At 48.2% G+C, this 20,895-nt stretch overlaps 1 protein-coding gene and 1 pseudogene across 1 annotated transcript; both read left to right on the forward strand.

Annotated features, from left to right (window-relative positions):
- The first annotated feature begins 3,481 nt into the window (after nucleotides 1-3,481).
- On the forward strand, nucleotides 3,482-4,780 carry FOXB2 (forkhead box B2). The gene has a single exon (XM_021689405.1). It carries the CDS (start codon nucleotides 3,482-3,484, stop codon nucleotides 4,778-4,780), a length of 1,299 nt encoding a protein of 432 aa, XP_021545080.1.
- A 10,792-nt stretch (nucleotides 4,781-15,572) lies between these two features.
- LOC110579731 overlaps nucleotides 15,573-20,895 on the forward strand; it is a 17,740-nt pseudogene continuing 12,417 nt past the window's right edge.

Raw genomic sequence — 20,895 nt, forward strand, 5'->3', positions numbered from 1 at the left:
AGAGAGGGAGAGCGCCCCCCCCACCACCACCACCACCACGGCCCAAGCTCGCCAGCCGGGCCCTGCGCCTCACCGAGAATCCCCCAGAATACTCGGCGGCGGCGGCAGCCAGCCCCTCTCCAAAATGGACACACGTCCCGCGCTCCTTGTCAGCGCTCGGCGCTGCAACTGCAGCCTGGGCTGTCGCGGGCAGCTGGGGCCTCGGTGTCGGAGAGCCCTGTCTACCCTTGCCCGGGCCACCCGCAGCGCGAAAGCTTGAGGCTCGAGGCGCTTCTCTCCACCTTGGCGCCTCCGCTTTGGTCCAGGTGGCGCGGAGCCGCTCAGCCAGCTGAACGCAGTTGGCTCGCCGAAGCCGGAGGCTCGCGTCCCCAGGGCCGAGCCCGACGCCGTGGCCTGGGTCTGCGGTCTGCGACGAGCTCGCCCACGGCTTTACTGTTCAGGTTAGGCGCACCTAAGGCTTGCCCGGCGCGCCCTTGAAGGGCCCCTCCCCTCGCTCTGTCCCCAGACGCCGCGGAGTCCCCTGGCCCGATGGGAACGTCCCGGAGCTGCTCCCAAAGAGGAGGCGCTGCGGAAAACATACTCACAAGGCGTCGACAAAAGACGCCTTTGCCCGCGCTGCGTTCAGGGCCAGAGTCTTAGAGCACTTAGAGCACCCGGCGCGCTGAGCTCCCAACGGCGGCCTTTGGGCGACTCCTGGGCCTGGAGAGGGCTGTTCTCGCACCACGTCGGGCAAGGGAGAAGGGGACACCCGGGCTTTAGCTCCCGCTTTAACTGTGGAATTCCTCCGTGGCTTCGTGAGCCCAGGGGGCCGACTGCTGCTTGGCTCCTTAAACTGACTCAGTGGACTAAAAATTCTGCAGAAACTCCGTTGGTGGAAGGAAAGTTCCCAGCACGGAGTGACAGCGAATGCATCCTCCTCTGAGATTATCTCCTCTCCTTAGGACAGGCCGAGAGACTGCTCTTTTCCCTGGGGGGCTCTCTTGCACTCTTCACCTTAACACCTGTTCTAAAACGTCTGCTGGCCTGGTACAAATTGGGCAAATAGCACTGGCCAGAAATCTAGCTCCTGACTAAAGATGAAAATTACCAATCTGCCCCACTCACCTAACTCCTATGAAGAGGAAGGGCCGGACAGGCAGAGAGCCCCTCTCATGGTCCTGCCCTCGGGCAGCTCACCAAAAGTCAGATGCGACCTGGTGTCGCCAAGGCTGGAGGGTAAAAAGAAGTCTCCCAAGCAGTTTGGGCCGACAGCCTTGTGCCTTCGGCTTTAGGCAGGGAAAAGAAGAAATTAAAAACCCAGTGAGACACAGTCCCTAATTGCTCTTTTCTGCTCAAATGGTGGAACTGGAAGGCACCCGTGAAATTTCCAACTTCAGATATCTCATTTTATAAATAATGAAACTGAGGCCCAGAGATGGGAAGACGGTATATTTTCCCCCTAAACTCTGCTTTCCCTCCCAGCCAAACGGCAAAGGCAGCCAAAACCAGAGTATAACTTCCCCGCGGTCAGCTGGGATTGCCCATGGGTGTCCGGATGCTGCTTCCTGGGTCCCAGCCAGCACCGAGACCTCCTGGCTGCCTCTCAACCAGCTTTCTCTCACAGGTCATACGAGGGCCCTGTGGGTTGATCATTTGGACCTCCTATTTAATTGCAATCAGCTCGCTTCCCCTCAACGTGCTAAGAATAGCAAAGACCCCGTTAGGACTCACCCAGGTGATGGGACCTGTGAGCCCCCAATTTCTGGCCCCAGCTCAGGCGTCACTACCCCAGAGGAATGCCTCACTCTGTCCCATCCACCCGCTCCTAAGAAGCGCGGTGGAGCCTCAACCCACCAAGCCCTTACTGTCTATCCTAATGCCCTGGCTACTGTCTGTCTCTTCCTCCAGACAGCTGTCCCAGAACGCAAAGAGCCGTCTCCTGCCGCCCTATACCTGGCGCCGATCACCCGGCCTGACACACAGTTGGTGCGCAAGAAAATCGTGATGAAGCTGGCATTTGACGAGAATGCCCTTGGCTCCTCTCTTCATTAGCTTTTCCCTCCAACCCTCTGGGCATTGGGATTTCTTGCAGAGAAGAGGCCTCGAGGCCACGGTGCCCCGAACTTGGCCCAGAGTGGCTAGTCTAGGAAAAAGGTAGTGTAAGGAGCGAGAAGTTCAGAGCAGGTAGGTGGGAAGCGGGAAAGTGAAGGGGCGGGGACAGGCGGGAGATACAGGAGAGGAGAAAGAAAGCCGTGTCCTGTCCCCCCTCTGCCAGGCGTCACGACCCGGGTGGGGTGCAGCAGCAGGGACCGCACCCGGCGCGGCTCCCCCCTCCCCGCCCCGCGAACAGCCTGCGCTCCCCGCCCCTCCCGGCGGGCTGTGAATGCTGGGGGTGGGGGCGCCCCAACTGTGGTGGAGGAGGGGGCGGGGGCGAGGCGCGGCGCCTTCGTGCCCCTTCTTCAGCGAGAGACGCGGCGGCGGCGGCGGAGTCCCTCAGCCTCGGTCATGTGATAGTCTCGAAGCGCGAGCTGCGGGGGTCTCCGGCGTCTCGGGGACCATTACAAAACGCAGCCAGGAGAGCGCGTCGCTGCCACAGCCGCCGCCGCCGCCTCTCCAGCTCAAGACGGGCCCGGGAGAGCGGCGGCAGCTGCGGCGCGCACCGCGGAGCGGGCCCAGGCCAGCCTCGCATCCTCCCGGCCTTCGCAGCCGCCCCCTCGGGCCCACAGCGTGCGCCCGGCGCCCGGCGCCCCCGCCCCGCCGTGCAACCCGCCCGCGCCGCTGCTGCGGAAACCAAACTTTTTCCCCCAACGACCGCCTACAGCTCTCTCCCCGGCTCCGCTGCGAGCGGCCAGAGAACAGGGAGACGCGGGCTGCCAGGAGCTGAGCTTCCTTCTCCTTACCTCGCCGCTCCCCTCCAGGAAAACCACAAGTCCGCGGCGGGCTGGCTAGCTGCCCGACCAGGGGGCAGCCTCCTGGGCGCTGCAAGTCTCGCCGCCCCGGCCTCCGGGAGCACGAGCGCCAACTCGGATTTAAAGGGCCAGAGTCCCGCCTGTCCTGTCCTTCCCAGCCCGCTGGGCCGGCGCTTCCCTCGGACCGAGAAAAAAGCAAAGGAGGCCGGAAGGGAACACGGCCTTGCCGATTTCTCCACCTCCAGTTCCAGCGCTCCGTCTCTGACCACCTGGGGGAAGCCGCCGGGAGGGTGTGGCGGGGAAGCTGACGCGCCCCGCCCGCCACTCTGCGCGCGGGTCGGCCACCGTCGGGCCAGAAGTTGCGAGCGGCGGAGAGCTGAGCTGGCCCGAGAGAGCCGCAGGCGCGGAGCCCCCCAGGCAGCTGGCAGAAGGCCGGAGAGAGACGGCGAGAGGGTCTGGGGACGGAGAGGGCGGGGTGGCGGGGCTGGGCGGGCGGAGTGGGGCTTAGTGGAGACAGCCAGGCCCCGGCAACCGGGTGCGGAGCGACACTGCCGTCCAGTGGGGGCCGGAGGGCGGTGGAGGCGCCGGGGGCGATGCCGCGGCCGGGGAAGAGCTCGTACAGCGACCAAAAGCCGCCCTACTCGTACATCTCGCTGACCGCCATGGCCATCCAGCACTCGGCCGAGAAGATGCTGCCGCTGAGCGACATCTACAAGTTCATCATGGAGCGCTTCCCCTACTACCGCGAGCACACGCAGCGTTGGCAGAACAGCCTGCGCCACAACCTCTCCTTCAACGACTGCTTCATCAAGATCCCGCGGCGGCCGGACCAGCCCGGCAAGGGCAGCTTCTGGGCGCTGCATCCCGACTGCGGCGACATGTTCGAGAACGGCAGCTTCCTGCGGCGCCGAAAGCGCTTCAAGGTGCTGCGCGCGGAACACACACACCTGCACGCGGGAAGCACCAAGGGCGCGCCGGGCGCCGGGCCCGGAGGGCACCTTCACCCCCACCACCCGCACCACCCGCACCACCACCACCACCACCACCACCACGCGGCCGCGCACCACCACCACCACCACCACCACCCGCCCCAGCCGCCGCCGCCCCCGCCGCCACCGCCGCACATGGTGCATTATTTCCATCAGCAGCCTCCTCTCGCCCCGCAGCCGCCGCCGCACCTCTCGTCGCAGTCCCCGCAGCAGCCGCCCCAGCAGTCGCAGCCTCAGCCGCCGTCCCACCCGGGCAAGATGCAGGAGGCGGCGGCGGTGGCGGCGGCGGCGGCGGCGGCGGCGGCGGCGGCCGTGGGCAGCGTGGGGCGCCTGTCGCAGTTCCCGCCCTACGGGTTGGGCTCAGCGGCCGCCGCAGCGGCAGCGGCGTCCACGTCGGGCTTCAAGCACCCGTTCGCCATCGAGAACATCATCGGCCGGGACTACAAGGGCGTGCTGCAGGCCGGCGGGCTGCCCTTGGCGTCCGTCATGCACCACCTGGGTTACCCCGTGCCGGGCCAGCTTGGCAACGTGGTTAGCTCCGTGTGGCCGCACGTGGGCGTCATGGATTCGGTGGCTGCGGCCGCGGCGGCCGCCGCCGCGGCGGGGGTCCCCGTGGGCCCTGAGTACGGGGCCTTCGGGGTGCCGGTCAAGGCCCTGTGCCACTCGGCAAGCCAGAGCCTGCCTGCGGTGCCGGTGCCCATCAAGCCCACCCCCTCGCTGCCGCCGGTGGCCCCGCTGCCTCCGACTCTCACTGTCCCCGCGGCCGCGCAACAGCCGCCGGCGCCGTCCACCGTGTGCCCCGCGGCCGCGGCCTCGCCTGCCGCCTCCCTGCTGGAGCCCACCGCCCCGAGTGCGGCCGAGAGCAAGGGCAGCTCCCTGCACTCGGTGCTGGTGCACTCCTAGGGGACACGGCGGGCGGGGGAGACGAAGGCGTGCAGGGACTCCCGGCCCTGGACAGCCCCGGAGGGAGAAGGCTCCCCGAGGCTGGGCAGACCTGGCGAGCCTGAGCCTTTGCGGCAAAGGAAGGTCTTTGAACATAAAAACCCGAAAGCGGATTCTCCAGTGGTCTGAATAAATATAACACTTCTGGTGTCTGTGTTTATACTATGTTGTACAATCAGATTAATGAAAGGCAGTTTTCAGGTAAGAGTTTCTATTGTAATTAATATTGTAAGTCAATAAGTTATGGGGGGGGGAGGGAGCGAAGGAGTTTGGGGAAGCCTCATTCGCTGGCAAATTGGAAATGGATTTAGACCCTCATTCCTGGGAGCAGAAGCTGGAGGAGCTAAACCTCCCGGGGAGAAATCCAACAGAGAATGACGCTTAAAACAGACCTCAGCCACCAAGTTTCTCGCCCCGGGCAGCGGCCTCTCGTGAACATCCAAGACAAAACTGCTATTCACTAAGGAAATCTCGTTTTATTTAAGAAGGAAAAGAGAGAGCATTTTCGTACCGTTATCTTGCTGGTCAGTTAAATGGCGAGGACACGGTACCATGAATAAAGTCGCTGGGGTGGGGGGGGCAGCAGGAACTCCGCGAAGAGTCTTGGGAAACAGTTCAGTTTCTTGCTCTGACCCGGGGGTCGAGAAGGATGGAAGGAACAGCTAAAGCAATTAGTTTGCACAAAACAGAATGGCAGCGGCTTAAAGAGCAAAGCGCCAGATTCCGAAAGTAAAGTTCGGGGAAACACAACCAAAGAGAGACAACAAAGGCTGCTTTTTACCTGCAATTCGTTTGTGTATCAATCGGATGAGCCGTTAAGGAGTCCCAAAATAATGTTAATTCCCACGATCCGTTCCATTTGGGATTTTAAAGGGGGAAAACAAATCACTTGCATCATGGGATTTTTTTCCTCTAATCATGAGTGCGAGAAAAACCAGCCACATCACCCGACAGTATTGCTCCTCACGCTTCCAGAAGCGTTTCTTGGCGGTTGCCTTCCAGCCTCCGGACAGATTCGAGAGGATAATGACCCCGTCACTTTGGGGCGCCGCCGTCGATTTGGTATTCCGAGCGCTGTTTGGGCGCCGACGACTCTCAGGCGAATTCTTCAGTTTCAGTTCGTCAATTGGAAAAGAAACTTGCCGCTGTTGCCCCTTCCCCCCTTTTGGAGCCCCAGGAATAGCACTTTACTCGCAACAAACTTTTGGGAACGAAGGGGGGCGGGTAGGGAGGAGGCAGCGGCCCTTTGCCTCTGAGTCACCTTGGGCTTGTGTCCGCGCCGCGTTCGGGTTGTGACTTTGTGACAAGTTCATGTCTGCCGGTGTTGTACGCGGTGTTCTCCATTAAAGCTTCTCTCTGGATATGCCGCGGCCCGTGTGAGGATGTTTCGCTTCTCGGGAGAGGAGGCGGCAGTCTGAGCGCCCACTGGGCGGTCAAGGGACTTTACAGATCCTCCCCCTCCCCTTTATTTCTTAACTTCAGAGCTTCATAGGGGTGAGTTCACTGGAGAGCCACGACCAGGGACAAGCGTCCTCCGTTGCTCCTTTTCTCCGTTGGCGCGATTACCTCCTGGAATACCACCCATCCTTAGGCTGGTTTCCTGAGCCCCAGCCCACCTCCGTGCAGGGGACTGCATTGGCAAAAACCCGCAACAGGGAATTTTTGGTTCCCACTTGAGGTTCGCTTCTATTCACCATCACCACCACCCAACACCCTTCCCCTTTCCTACGGGCCCGGAGGGCGGGCCACAACGGGGACTCCGGTACCCTTGGGTAGGTGCCCTGCGGCGCCCCCTTAAGTCTGGAAGGCAGACCCGGGCCGGGAAGTAGGTGCCAGGTCTCTGCCACTGCCACCGCGGCCGACATTGACGAGGAGCGCAAGCCCCGCCACCGAAGCCTGCGGGACCTGTTGCGCGCCCGCTCGGGGAGCGCGTCCTCGGCAAGCAGGGCCTCGGGAGGCGGCGGCAGCCTGGGGTCCAGAGCCGCAGGGCGCTGGGCGGGCGAGAACCCCCGGCCCCGCGGTCCGCTCTCCCCGGAGAGGACCTGCAGGCTGCGGCGCCCGCGGAGCTGCGCGGGGAGCGGGCGAGGCGGCCCGGCCCGGTGCAGGGGACCCGGCTAGGGCCGGGGAAGCCACTGCCGGCTCTCTGCTCTCCAACCTCGAACAGGGATCCATCTTGAGCCGACTTCCCTCTGCCCAGCCAGGCCCAACGGAAGCTTCCTCTAACCTTTCATCAGAAGGGAAAAAAGGGGCCAACAAGATGACCTGCACACAGTAATGACACTGAGTGGAGGGAGGGAATGGGGGATTTTGGCTATATCTTAAAGTAGGTGTTTCCACACATCCATTATTTACAAGTCGCATCTCAGCGTGCAGCTTAGTTTTGTTCTCTCCTAGGAAGGTCTCAGTTTAGCTCACTAACTCCTTGAGAGCTGAAACTCCAGTGTCTTCCTTTCTTTCAACTTGAGACTCTGCAAGGTTTTCTGCAGGGTTTTCCTCTTCACTAGTCTGATGATGGTGAAAGAGAAAAGAAGGGGGGACACTGACATGGGGGGGTCACAGATTTGGAGGGACTTTTGAGTCTGGCTTCTTTGTGAGATGGTGCCTAAAAGTCCTGGGGACAGGACCCCTAGTGTACGTAAGTCAATTGGCTGGAAGAAGGGGGACACAGGATCCCAGGGGTTTGTTCAAAAGAACACCCCTTCCTTCTGGTCCAGCTGCCCAAAAGGTGTGCTTTTTTAGCAGTGCCCAGGGCCCCACTTCCAGGAAAGGGGCACAGCCCAAAGTGTCCTTTAGCATCCAGAGAGCTGGCCTAAGGTGGGTCTGTGGGCCGAGAAGAAAGGAGCCTGTGGGCCACAGCAGCAAGAAATGAGCAATTGACCCTCACAGTTTTCCTGGACCCTCTTAACGAATTCCCTTGAACCCCCTCCTACCTGTGTGTGGAAAACAAGGGTGTTTTGTATTTACTGGAAGGAAAGAGAAAAAGGAGAAAGGAAGGCCAAGTGAACTTAAAGATGATTCTACTCAAATTTTTATTCAGGAGGAGATCCAGGTACCCAAAGGCAGGTACCCAAAGGAAGCAATGCATGGCATTGACAGTGAAGAACCTGGGAATTCATACAAATAAACAAGGGTGGGGGGAGCTTGCTGCCAAAACTCTGATCCCAAGGGAGGTTCCAATTAAAGCCCCAGACAGTAATACTATCCTGAAGACCCCTCTTAACTAAGATGGGATCTGCCGTCTGACCATATTGTGTGGGGCTTTATCCCCTTAAGCAACCACCACCCCATTCCCAAACCAGGAACCTGGCAGGATTAGTCTTGGCAGACCTCTGAGATACCAGGACTGGGAAGACCCCAGGCCTGAGGCTCACTGCTCATCACCAGAATCAGATTTTCATACCCATGTGCCATAAAACATCCATTCTAAGACATTGGAACCAGATTCAGTGCTTATTTTAAACATGTCAGTAGGGGTCAAGCCATTTAAAAAAAAAAGTATTTTCATGTCCTGGTCATAATCAAAGTATATAGAGAACTACAAAAGGTAATAAGAATAATAAATTGATGGTAATATTTTGGTAAGCCTCTCAACTGAGCATGTGATCTCATCTGATCTCATAGTATTCTCTCTCTAGCAACAGGTTGAGATAGAGGGAAAGTAAATTCTAGATAGAAGTGAGATGCAAGTAGAGACACTTAAAAATGTATGACCATCTCAGTTCACATGTTTAATAAAATCACTCCTCATATGCTAAGTACTAGAGGAGAGAACGTGAACTTCAGGTTGCTTAGCCTGTATTCCACTTACCTCAATGCAGAGGACCCCGAGCAAGAAGGAAAGAAGCAATGAGAGAAGAGAAAGATTTCAGTGTGGATATCTTTACAATAAAGGTAAGAGGAAAACAACTTGGAATCATCCATTTGATTGTATTTCCTTGGGAAGCTGAGACAAGAGCTAAGGGCGGAGGGAGGACAAAGCTATTTTAGCTGTGGTCTCTAGGAGAACAGGCTCTCCTGCAAAGGCCAGAATAGGCACAGTTGGTATCTGGCACTTAGGAAGCCTGTCAGTCAAGCTGGCTTGTGGTCAATTATCTCCTTAAGTAGACTGGCATTAGTCCAGCCAGGGAAGAGGGCTGGTAGCATCCAGAGGAATCAGAGCCAGTTAGCTGGCGGGGGTACTCTAAACTCTAAGCATCTTTGTATGGGGGGGTTGGAAGGCTGATCAACACATCTCCTCCTGGGATTCAAAGGTGACATTTGCCTGCTTGGCACTAGTACAGAAAGACTCCAGAAGAGTATGGAAACAGAACGTCTTAGGAGGAAACAAACAAACAAAAGCATTGATTCACAAAACCACCAATTCTCCTTAAATTCCATTCACTGACAAAATCACCATCTCTGATATGCACAAAATTATAGAGATCCTGGTAAATTGTGGTGGGATTTGGTTCCTCCACTGGACAAGAATTCCCGTTCTTCATCGTACCCGACTATGAAATGGGCAGAAAAGGTGGTCTGGGGGGCATATTCAGGCTTGGATGACGTGGCAAGGGTTTGAAGTGGTAGTAGTGTTAAGCGGACTATGGGGATACGATTCTGCGTGGGGGTGCAGGGGTGGGGTGGGGTTGGCATCAGAAATGGGAGAGTAAAGAAAGGGTTTCAAAAGCCAGTGATAACCTCTTTGTAGGTAAAAAGGCAGAGTGGGGATTCGAGTGGAGGTGGGAAGTCCTTGAATTCCAAAGGGCAAAACAGTTTCTTCAAGTCCAACGTTTTCATTTTGCTCATTTAAAGTATTTTCATTAACTTTATCTGTCAAAGCTGAAATGCTACCTTATACCCTTTAGGGGAGATTGAAGAGATCTGCCTGGGATTTCAGTTCAGTCTTAAACCATTGTTTAAATGGTATGAGTTTGGCAAAACTCCAGATGTACTCTGTCCCAAGCACTTTTCCCCCTTAACTATCCCCTGTGTATTTTAAGGAAAATTTAAGCCACATGTTGGCTCTTTCCCCCTTGCATCCAAATGTAGTTTTATTGAATTTTAGCATGGTCCATGAAATTCAAATTCTGAGTTTTAAACTATAATATATTCATATGATCTACAATGCAGTCACATGATATGCACATATATCATTAAGCAGAAAATAAAGTATCTGAGAACTATAGTTGTATTATTATAGTAACATTTCTTTAGACTGAAGAACCATACTGAGAATGCCATATTAAAAAAGGATTTTATAAAATTATCAAAAAATTCAGAGAAGCGAAATTAGTGACTCATGAGAATATTTTTAAAAGAACACTGCTAAAAAGATATTTTGATTATGCTTAGTTTGATCCAAATAGTTGTTTCCTGCCACGAGGAACAGGTCTTTTGTGTGCACAAGACACCCAGGCTTTGCTTGTAAGTCACAGATCTCATTATTGTGGCATCATTTTAAAAATGCATTGAAATAAGCTCTCCCATCTGAGCCACTTCCAGCCCTGTCAGCACCTTCGCAGACAGCGTGTTTTTACTGTTACTGCAGATGAATGCTTAGTAAAAAGGGAGCTGGAGAGCTGTAGTCCAGGCCCAGCTGAGCTAGATTCATTCCAGAAAGGATCCACAACATTGAAGCCACAGATGAGAAAAGGAAAAAGGGGGGGAAAGGGTTGGGGAGGGGAGAGGGAGGAAGCAAAGAAAGAAGCAGAGAGAGAGAGAGGCAGATGTATGCATCTAATACTAACAAAGCAAAAAAAATAAAAACGGAATTATAATTTTCTAACCTAATATTGCTTTGGTTTTCTCTCAGGAAAGTACAGATCAATTTTTCCAATGTATGTGTCTATAACACTACTTACCTGAAATAATCTTGTCTTGAAAACAATATCTGTCTTCTCTTGAAAATGTTTCTTAGCTAGAGAGGACAGGGCAACCTCATTTATTGCCTAAAAAGAAGAGGCTGTAGTCTTCCTAAGAAATCATCTCAAGTGAGAATTTGGCGCCATGAATTTTGTTGCAATTTATTTTATAGGGATTCACCTATATCCCCACAGGGAAATGTTTAAATAGGTGATGCTATTTATATACTATGGAATATCATGCAGCCATCACAAATAATGTTCATGAAATCTTACTCATATAGAAAATGTTTATGCACCAAATATAAACAGTGGTACCTTTAGATTGGTGAAATCGTAAGTCATCTTATTTTCTTGTTTTCCATATGATCTCGATTGTTTTGGATTGTCTGTATACACCGATCATGTTTTACTTTTATAACCAGGGGAAAGATTACTCAAAGATCTCTCCAGCCAGTACAACTAGCATTTCAACAAAATATAAATTATTATTTTTCAGTGTAGCATCTTAAGTGTGGGGAGGGAGAGGTGAAGAACTGACTGATTAAAATGTACTTTAAAGGCAAAGAGCTGCAGAGAAGATGGAACCACATACATCCTGCTGTGCCTTTGACAAGACCCCCTTCCTGCAGACCCTTCTGGTGGGAAGAAAGGAGTTGTCCCTTTCAAGTTTTGACTCTGGAGGAATTTTGTGAGAATTGCTGTCCCATAAAACTGCAATGGGAAAGTGCAAAAAGGCTGAAATTACAAAGAGGGCTTGCTAAAGAAAAAAATCCCACTCTCTTTTTTTTTGTAATCTCTATACCCAACGTGGGGCTCAAACTCACAACCCCAGAATCAAGAGTCACATGCTCTTCAGACTGACCCAGCCAGGCGCCCCAAATCTTGTGTTCTCTTATTCCTTTTTCTACTAGCTTTTTCTCTTTTCATCTTTCACATTGCATGAAGTTTTGAAGTAGCCTCAAAGTCTTCTTGACACTAGGCAAGATAATGAGCACTAATACATTCTGCTAGCTTAGGCATTTCCTCCCAGATGAAAAATAATATGCAGTTTTCCAAAATAGTAATATAATTTTCCTTTTTCCTAGTTGGCAAATCTTTTTTGTGTAGTGACAGTGTTTTCAAGAGGAATGTTTTAGGGGCTGCGTGGATGGCTCAGTCAGTTAAGCGTCTGCTCTCAGCTCAGGTCATGATCCCAGGGTCCTGGGATTGAGCCCTGAGTTGGGCTCCCTGCTCAGTGGGGAGCCTGATTCTCCCTCTCCCGCTCCTGTTCTCTCTCTCACTATCTCAAATAAACAAAATCTTAAAAAAAAAAGAAAGAAAAAGGAATGTTTTAGATACTACTTGTACTAGTACAAATAAACCTGTATTGTGTTTTCCCTGTCTACACTGAAATCGTTTCTTCTCAAAAAAATGCAGAAGTCTGGGGCACCTGGCTGGCCTCAGGCAGCAGAGCATAGGACTCTTGATCTTGGAGTGATGAGGTTGAGCCTCATGCTGGATGTAGAGATTACTTGTAAAAATTTTGCTTAAATTTTTAAAAATTGCAAAAGTCTGTAACTACCCAGAATATGCACATTTTCAGAAGATTAAACATGCCTCAACTATTATCCCAGAGGCCTGATTACCTCTAAAAATGACCACAGGTCACTGAGATTTGGGTTTTTAAATAAGTTGCACCGGAGAACTAAAATTGTTGAAATTATAAGACTGAATTTTTAACCCAAGAGAGCCAGAGAATCAAAATATGATCAAATATATCTCACTTCACCAGCTTAGAGAACAAAATAACATCCTATTTCTTTGATATACAAAAATTTTGAACCCTCTTCCCAGTTATTACTGGAAAACATCTTTTTCCCTGCCAGGGAACCCCAGGCTGACTCAGGCCTGGTTACTCCCACCTTACAAAGAAAAAATGTAAAGTCGAATCAGTCTGCTAACATTGCTTCTCAAAGTTGAGGTGCATGTGAATCATCTAAGGAGGGTTTTTTTTTTTTTTTTTAATTTGACAGAGAGAGAGAAGGAACACAAGCAGGGGGGGTGGGAGAGGGAGAAGCAGGCTCCACACTGAGCAGGGAACCCTACTTGAGCTCAATCCCAGGACCCTGGGATCATGACCTGAGCCAAAGGCAGATGCTTAAGGACTGAGCCACCCAGGTGCCCCCTGGGGAGGTTTTTAAAACACACTCCGCTGGGCCCCACCTCCAAAGATTCTGATTCAGCAGGTGTGAAGCAGAGCCTGAGATTATACATTTCTAATGAGCTACCAGGTAATGCTGATGTTGCTGGGCCCCAGATCACACTCAGGTTCTGGGCTGAAAGAGATTTTTTTCCCTTAGTTTACCTTATTAACAGCCATCTCCGTCCGTCAGAGATACCCAAATAAGTTTGAACATTAGTTAAGATCTCTATCTTTTTTTCTCTCAAAAAACTCGCGGATGCCGGGGCACCTGCTTGGCGCAGTTAGGCATCGGACACTTGGTTTCGATTCAGGTGGTGGTCTCAGAGTCGTGGGATTAAGCCCCACGTTGGGCTCCATGCTCAGCTCAGAGTCAGCTTGAGATTCTCTCTCTCTCTGTCTCCCTCTGCCCCTCCTGCTCCTGTTCTCTCTTGATCTCTCTCTAAAATAAATAAAACCTTTGAGGAAAAAAAATCTCACTGGTGCCTATCAAATTTACCCATCTCCTTCCCAGTTGTCTGAATAAATACACAGTAATGCACAGGGAAACAGAAAACCCCCCAATGCCCCAGAGCTGGAGCACTCCCCACATAAGTCACATCAGGACAGAATAGTCGAGTTGGAAAGCAGCAATTTTATTTCATCAAGGAGGCAGCTGAGGCAGCAGCTGCTTGAAAAGCAAATTCGTAAACACTAGAGCTAGAAATCAGTTGTCTTGGGGCACCTGGGTGGCTCAGTTGGTTAAGCGTCTGCGTTCGGCTCAGGTCATGATCCCGCGGTCCTGGGATCGAGTCCCCTGTCATGGAGCCTGCTTCTCCCTCTGCCTTCCATTCCTCCTGCTTGTGCTTGCTCTCAATCTCTCTCTCTATCAAATAGATAAATAAAATCTTTAAAAAAAAAAAAGTTGTCTTCTTGCTGTTCCCATCTTTACATCATAAGCCAACACCTTTACAAAAGCATTTTAACCAGTGGTCTTAAGGAACTACCATTTCACTTCCTTAATGTGGTGCAATTCTGTTTGCAGACCACACTTTCCCTTGATGCTTTATCTTTATGTCAACTATTTTATATAGGGGAGATAGGTTTTATTCTGAGTTTATATGTATGCAGGCTTCGATCTAAAACTTGGAGGATGGAGCTCATGTAGCTGTTCAAATGATGTGTAAATTTAATGAACTCACACTTTGCCTAAAAATGGAACCATTCAGCCAAATGTTTACAAAACCACTTTGTTTTCATAGTGTGCATTCTAACAAATTAGTGTGCATTCTAACAAAACAAATGTCACCAGGACTCAAGCTAGGGTCCCCTCTAATCCTTGAGCATTCATGAAATTTTCTATAGCCTTATCCCATGTTCTGTGACAGACTCACACCCCCGTCTCTCTGGGGACTTACAGTCTGTGGCTTTAGAAGGTGTCTAAGGTATAGAGGTTTTGTTGCTTAGTTATCTCTGGCTTATAACTCCAGCTCCCAGAGACCTGGTTCACTTTAAGGATCATCTCAACATAAAAGCATACTGCCCCCTTTATTTGCAACCATTCCAGGTGTAAAGGGCATGAGAAGCAAACGCCAATGTCTTGAAGATTTGAGTTTACTTTACTTCATTGAATTTAAATATTTATTATTTTTAAAACTATTTCTATCATCTCTCTACCAGGACTTTCTCGGATTGTCTTTGCCATCCAGTCTAGTCTTACAGTTTGCTTGGCCTTGACTCTGAGTCTCTTTGATCTCCCCCACACCTCTCCAGCTGCTTACTTTGCCCTTCACCCTACTCCACCCCAATTCCCACTAACTTCTTATGAGGGACAGTTTAATTCTCTTTCTCTCTTTGGAGACTGTAACCATTGGGACCTCTCCTTCTACAGTGAAAGTTGTCTATCAAGTTCTTTTCCTACATGAAGGCAGCTCTTTTTATAAGAGGAACTAAGATGTTAGCCATTACAATCACAGTTCTAAATCTAACTACCCACACATCTCCATCCCACTTGAAAAAATTGAGCATTTCTTCAATACCGTAGGACGGGACCCATGCCAGGTGCTGACTATAAGACACGTGCCCTGCTGCGCCAACTATTAGGCTATTGTCTCTCATCTCCAAGCCTACCCTTCCCTACTCTGCTCTGTGAGGCTGGAGCTGGGACTTTGCAAACCATGTTTCTGCTTTGCCTGCTGGCTGTATGTTGAGTCCTGGTACTAGGGGGCTCTAGGGGTAGTTCGCAACAGTGGAAAAAGAAGAAGGTATTTGCTCCTTTCTGCTTGTTCCTTCTGGGGCTTCCTTTCTGCTTGGGATTCCTGAAGGCATCGTGCAGGCAAAACTTCCCCACCCTGCAGTGCTTTCTTGTAGCAGCAGCTGAATCCAGTTGGAAGTTTGCCTAGCGCTTGAAGAACTAGCCTCATCACGCCCCACCTTGGAGATGCCAGCACCAGTTAGCAGGTGTGCCCTGCGTTCTGGGGTTTAGCTCCATGGGGCTCACCTCTGAGTTTCTGAGGGTTAATAATTCCAACTTCTTCCCTTTGTACTCTCCAGCGTAGGCGTGGTAGCTGCTTTCTGCCATTGCTACAGTTGTGATAGTGTAGAGGTCTCTTTCTACACGTTCTGTTATAACTATTCATTATATTAAATTCTGTTTGTAAAAATAATTGGACTGTTATCCTGACTGGATTTTGATGCATCTGCCCCTAAGGACCCGACAGTCTGAAGCAGAAGACCGTCTCCTCTGACAAGGATGTGTACAAAGTAAGTGCAGGGAAGCATGGAGGGAAAAGTTCAGGTTCAAATTTATAATATTTATAATATTTATAATATGAAATACTATGCATAGGCGTAGATATGCTAATACATATCAACCAAGAAAATCATTAAAAATGTCTTCGCTTTTACAAGTAATAAAATATACCCTTTGAAAATAAAATTTTTTTTTAAGATTTTATTTATTTATTTGAGAGAGAGAGAGAGAGAGAGAGACAGCATGAGAGGGGATAGGGTCAGAGGGAGAAGCAGGCTTCCCGCTGAGCTGGGAGCCCGATGTGGGACTAGATCCCGGGACTCCGGGATCATGACCCGAGCCGAAGGCAGTCGCTTAACCAACTGAGCCACCCAGGCGCCCGAAAATAAAATTGTTAAAGCATGAATTTATAGCAGCATAACCTTGTGTTCTCTGCAGGACTTCATTGCAACGTGGCTTTGAGAAGTGGCACAGGTTTGCAGATAAGTTCTGCGATCGGGGTGTGATAGACCCAGTCCAGCAGCTAATGCTCCAGGATGAGGCTTCTCCAGACCACAGTTTGACCTTCACTCTTCGAGAGTCAAGGAGCAAAATGATCCAATTCTCCCGGGAAGGTAGGAGGCTAGAGAGCAAAGTGGTAAAGCAAACAATCAAATAAAGTCAAAATTAATCGAATAGGTTGAAGGTAAATAGAGTGTTTTTTGAAATTTCTGAATTTGACCATTCTGCTTATAGATGTAATTTGAGGATATTGAGCAGCCAAAGCAGAGCTCTTCACTGGAAGGATACTGGCTTACCTTAAGCCCTGTAAGAATGTCCCATAAAAAAATAGCAAAGTTGGAATAAACACACATCAGGGACTTTTGTATAGTTTTCTATCAGAGCCGCAAAGATATATTTATAAATAGTAGTTTTGACAGAGTATTCAAGTGCTTTACAAACCAAACATCTATTGACGAGCTTAAGAGAAATTTGAGCATTATAGGGTCCATGCCAGATTAATTTTGATGTCAGAGAACAAGTTGGCCCACTACCTACTATTTTGCTGCTTTGATATTAATATTTGTGGAAACTTTTTGAAAGTCTCTAAAGATATCTTTCTCATCTTTGTATCTCTACCGACTAATACCTGACTCATGGTAAGTTCTTAAAGATTTGTTGAAGAAGAAGAATTTAGTCAATACAGTCCGCCATCCTGATTTAATTAATATTCAGATGTGTAGACCATCTGCCGGACTGTTTAAAAAATAAAAACAAAAACAAAACCTTAAATAACTAAATTCTAGTAAGTTGAAATGGCTTCAAGGGAGACTGAGATTCAGCTACTTTGCCAAGGTCATTTAGCTACTTTGTGATGGAGCCAAGATTTGATCTTGGGGCTGCCAAACTCACACCCAGCTCTTATCCACAGTCTTAAACTGCTTTGAAAAGTCTCTGAACCTCTTTGTGTTTTGGTTTTCACATCTGTAAAACTGGATAAAGAATACCTACCTAATTAGCTTTAATTTAACCAATAAATAAAATTCAGTTTGTTGACAATCAAAATTGAAATTCCTATTTTCAAAAATCTGTTGAGAAATGTTTCTTAGTAACTGGAGACAGATTGAAAAAAAAAACTCTCCTAAAAATTAGTATGATTTAGTAAAGGAGGCTAGCTGAAAGGGGGAAATTGTTTCGGACAGTATTTTTTTTTTTTAAACTAGATCCAGGCAATATTTCTTACAACTTTTCAAAGCTATGTGATGATTTTAAAACATATTTATAGAAACAATTTCCTGGCTTTAAAATTAATTTTGGTATTAATATGGTATTTACTTAAAAATAACTCTTCCTTGTTTCGAAAATATTAAAAGCATACTAAAAGGAAAATTGTAAAATGATTTGAACATTATTTAGAATGAAATTTTAGATTATATCATGGCAAGAAGGCAAACCTTGAAACTGACTGTAATTAAAATTTCATGTGAAAATGTGGACTCACCCAAGATGACGAGCAACAATGTGCCATATAAATCATAACTCTTGCTCTTAGCAACCCCGGCATATTTTTTTTTCTATTTTTCTCTTGGGCTCTCAATTCTTTCTATATCAAACTATTAAATTGTGTCCTTCCTTCAAAACCCAACTTAAAAACCAACTCTTACAGTGCCTAATAGATTGCAGGAACATAATACTTCCTTTCTTTTTTTCCAAGGAGTCTTACCAATTTTCCTCTACCCTCCTCTGGTCTCTGTTATTAATCTCCCTTTTCCTCATTCTTAGAGCATGTTAAATCCATGACACAGTGTGCCTTGATTTGGGCTCGGTGTGTCACCGGCTCTTCTGCCAAAATGAACTGTAGAATAGCAGAGACTTCATCTCTATGGAAATCTTCATATTTCTCACTGCATGCTGTTTTCCACACAGTATGTACTCAATTAATGTGTGTGTGTATAACAGAATTACCCTTGGCTGGTCTCCTTCAAAGCTGATTTCTAAAGAGACAGGTAAATTCTCTCTTGTCCAATTCCATTTGTATCTCTTGATATCCATTCCATGTCCTGCAACCTGAAATTATGTGGGACCGATGGTCTCCATCTCATATTCTTGTAACCATTTAGAGTGCTCAATTTAAAACATAACAGGTGCCCCAACTCTAGGTGGGCAACTTGCTCCATAGCAGATTTAAATTGACCAGGAAGATCATTTTAAAATTCTAACCCTAGACCTCTTACTGTGACAAATTCTGGCCTTTGTGAACACCATCCAAAGGGCAACATGGTACAATTAGAAGCACTTGAGCTTTGAACCCCATATCTGAAATTTACTACCTCAGTTGCTTTGATGATAGTAATTGATTGAATATTTGTAGTCTACCATTAATCCTCAAAACAACTGAAGGCTGTTAGTCTGGACCAAATCCCATCCCTATCTGACTGATAAAGAATCTGAGGATCAGAGAGTCAACTTTCTTCCCAAGTCAAGTAGCTAGCTAATGGTTGTACTGGGACTAGAACTCAAGGCAATGAAACTCAAGCCCCAACTCTTAACTTCAAGTGATACTGCTTCATTAAGTTCCTTAGCTTCTCTAAGTTTTCTCATCTTAAAAACCAAAGACATAATTTCTACTTCACTGGGTTGATGAGACAACAGTCCAGTGAACATTAGCTTCCTTTCACCTGGAACTGTGCAACTTCATCAACCTAAATCTATCTGAATTAAGATCTTTGGTAGAAACAAGGAAACCTTCTATGTATGTAATGCCCTAAATTCCACCTGTGTTTTTCCAACTGATTATTGACTTCCCAATGACCCAAGTGTTCAGTGGATGCAGAATTGGGTCTCCAACAGGGAGCAAGACACCTTCCTTAGTCCTCAGCCATTTAAACACATGTGCTGTGAATGATTGAGGACTTTAAAAGAGCACTTGCCACATTATATTGACAATAACTTTTCTCTCTACAAATAGAAACAATTGTGTGAATTTACATATGTATCAACCCAAGATGGGTTAGCTGTATATGACACTGGTGAGGAAAACTAAGGTCTAGTCGAAACTGTCTTTAGTTTCACAAAGAAGAGGAAATCTTACTCCTGCTTCCCACTGAGAAAAATAATGGACAAAGAAAGTACAAATGACCTATAGTACCCTCCTCTTTTTCCACAACAAATGGTCAACAACCAGTGATAATATTATGATGTTGATTTTTTTTTTAAAGCTGGCACATCATCAATTTTCATTTCTTTCTTTATTCTTCACATATGGTGAGATAAGGTCAATGAATATGTACTTTCTGATAAATCATTTTCTTTTGATCCTTTCCCTAACTCTTATTCAACTGAGACAACATGGAGAACATTTCCAGGGTTTACATGTGACACGATATACATATATATATATATATATATATATATATATATATATATATATATGTCCCTCAGGTAATAGATGAGAGGACCTGCATTCTAGTGTCTGCAATTCCCTTTCTGCCTATCAGACACTGGGAAAACTACAGAATTTCTCTGAAATGTAGTATCCTCACTCACAAATGGTAGTTCTGCAAACACTTAATCAAGCACTCTTTATGTAACACACAGTGTGGTGGGAGGTGTGTGAGGATAATGTTGCCCTGATTCCTCTATAAAACCTTTGCGAGATTAAGTGCTCAAATGCTTTGTTTCCAGCTCCAAAGCTTGATCAGTCTCATTCTGAGGAGGTCATGCAAATGGAAGCTCTTTGTGAACTGCTAAGTTCGCTAAAGATACTAGAGATGCCAACTTTTGTAATGAGGATAGCAGTGCTGATGGCCATGAGGAGGATACTGAGAATCATCACTAACCTGTGTTTAGGAAAGGGTTGATGCAGCTCTACTGGACTTGCCAAGGGCTTCAAAGAAGCAAATAAAACCTTCATGGGCATGGAGATGGGATAGGAAATGAGAGAAGTGTCTGCCCTGATCTACTAGAAGGTTGCTCCATGGAGCCTACAGCACATATACAAACATTGAGTTCAAGTTCTTAGAGATCAGATTCCTGAGATCTTGATTACATGTGTCAATAAACAGATTAACACATATTACAGACAAGATCCCAGGCAGAGTTAGGCAGAAACTCAGACATAGAAGGGTCTGCTGCATTGTCGGTAATTTTCTAAGCTGCTCAATGAAATTTACAGGTTGAAACTTTTCAGAGCATCTCACTGGGAAAAATAGTCCCAGGACTGATAACTCACCCCTCCACATCCAGCTATTTTTAGTACATTGAGTGCTCGTTGCCGTAAAAGATCAAACTGAAGCACTTGACATCCACGCTAGTTTGCTCCTTGAGTTAAATAAGGTTAAAATCTAGGAATGAGAAATTTTTATCTCCCATTTTTTACATGTGATACCAATACAGTTTCTAAAAGGAATCCCAAAGTCATTACACTCTACTACTATCATTCTTTCAATAAACGTAATTGAGATTCCTGAATTTCTAAATTAGACAGCTAGATGTGTATCATATCATAATTTGTACTGAAGCCAAGATTCAGAACTCTACAGCCAAATATCCACTTCATTTTGTGTAATGATGTGTCATTGTAGATATAATCAGTATGGATAAGAATCTAAGATAAGAGTTCAAAATTATGTGTATAAATCCAAATCCAAATGATTAATGTCAGAATATATTCATTCCTTACTGCTCCTGTAACAGATCACCACACACTTAGTGGCTTAAAACAATGCAGTTCTGGAAGTCAGAAGTCCAAAATCAGTTTCACAGGGTTAACATCATAGTATTTGACAGAACTGGCTCCTTCTGGAGGCTCTGACTGGGCAATCTGTTCCTTTACCTTCCCCCC

This window comes from Neomonachus schauinslandi, chromosome 13 (assembly GCF_002201575.2).
Source record: "Neomonachus schauinslandi chromosome 13, ASM220157v2, whole genome shotgun sequence".
Taxonomy (NCBI): domain Eukaryota; kingdom Metazoa; phylum Chordata; class Mammalia; order Carnivora; family Phocidae; genus Neomonachus; species Neomonachus schauinslandi.

Bases quoted from the DNA above. Each gene is read 5' to 3' on its own strand.
- FOXB2 (XM_021689405.1), top strand. From the start codon at position 3,482: ATGCCGCGGCCGGGGAAGAGCTCGTACAGCGACCAAAAGCCGCCCTAC.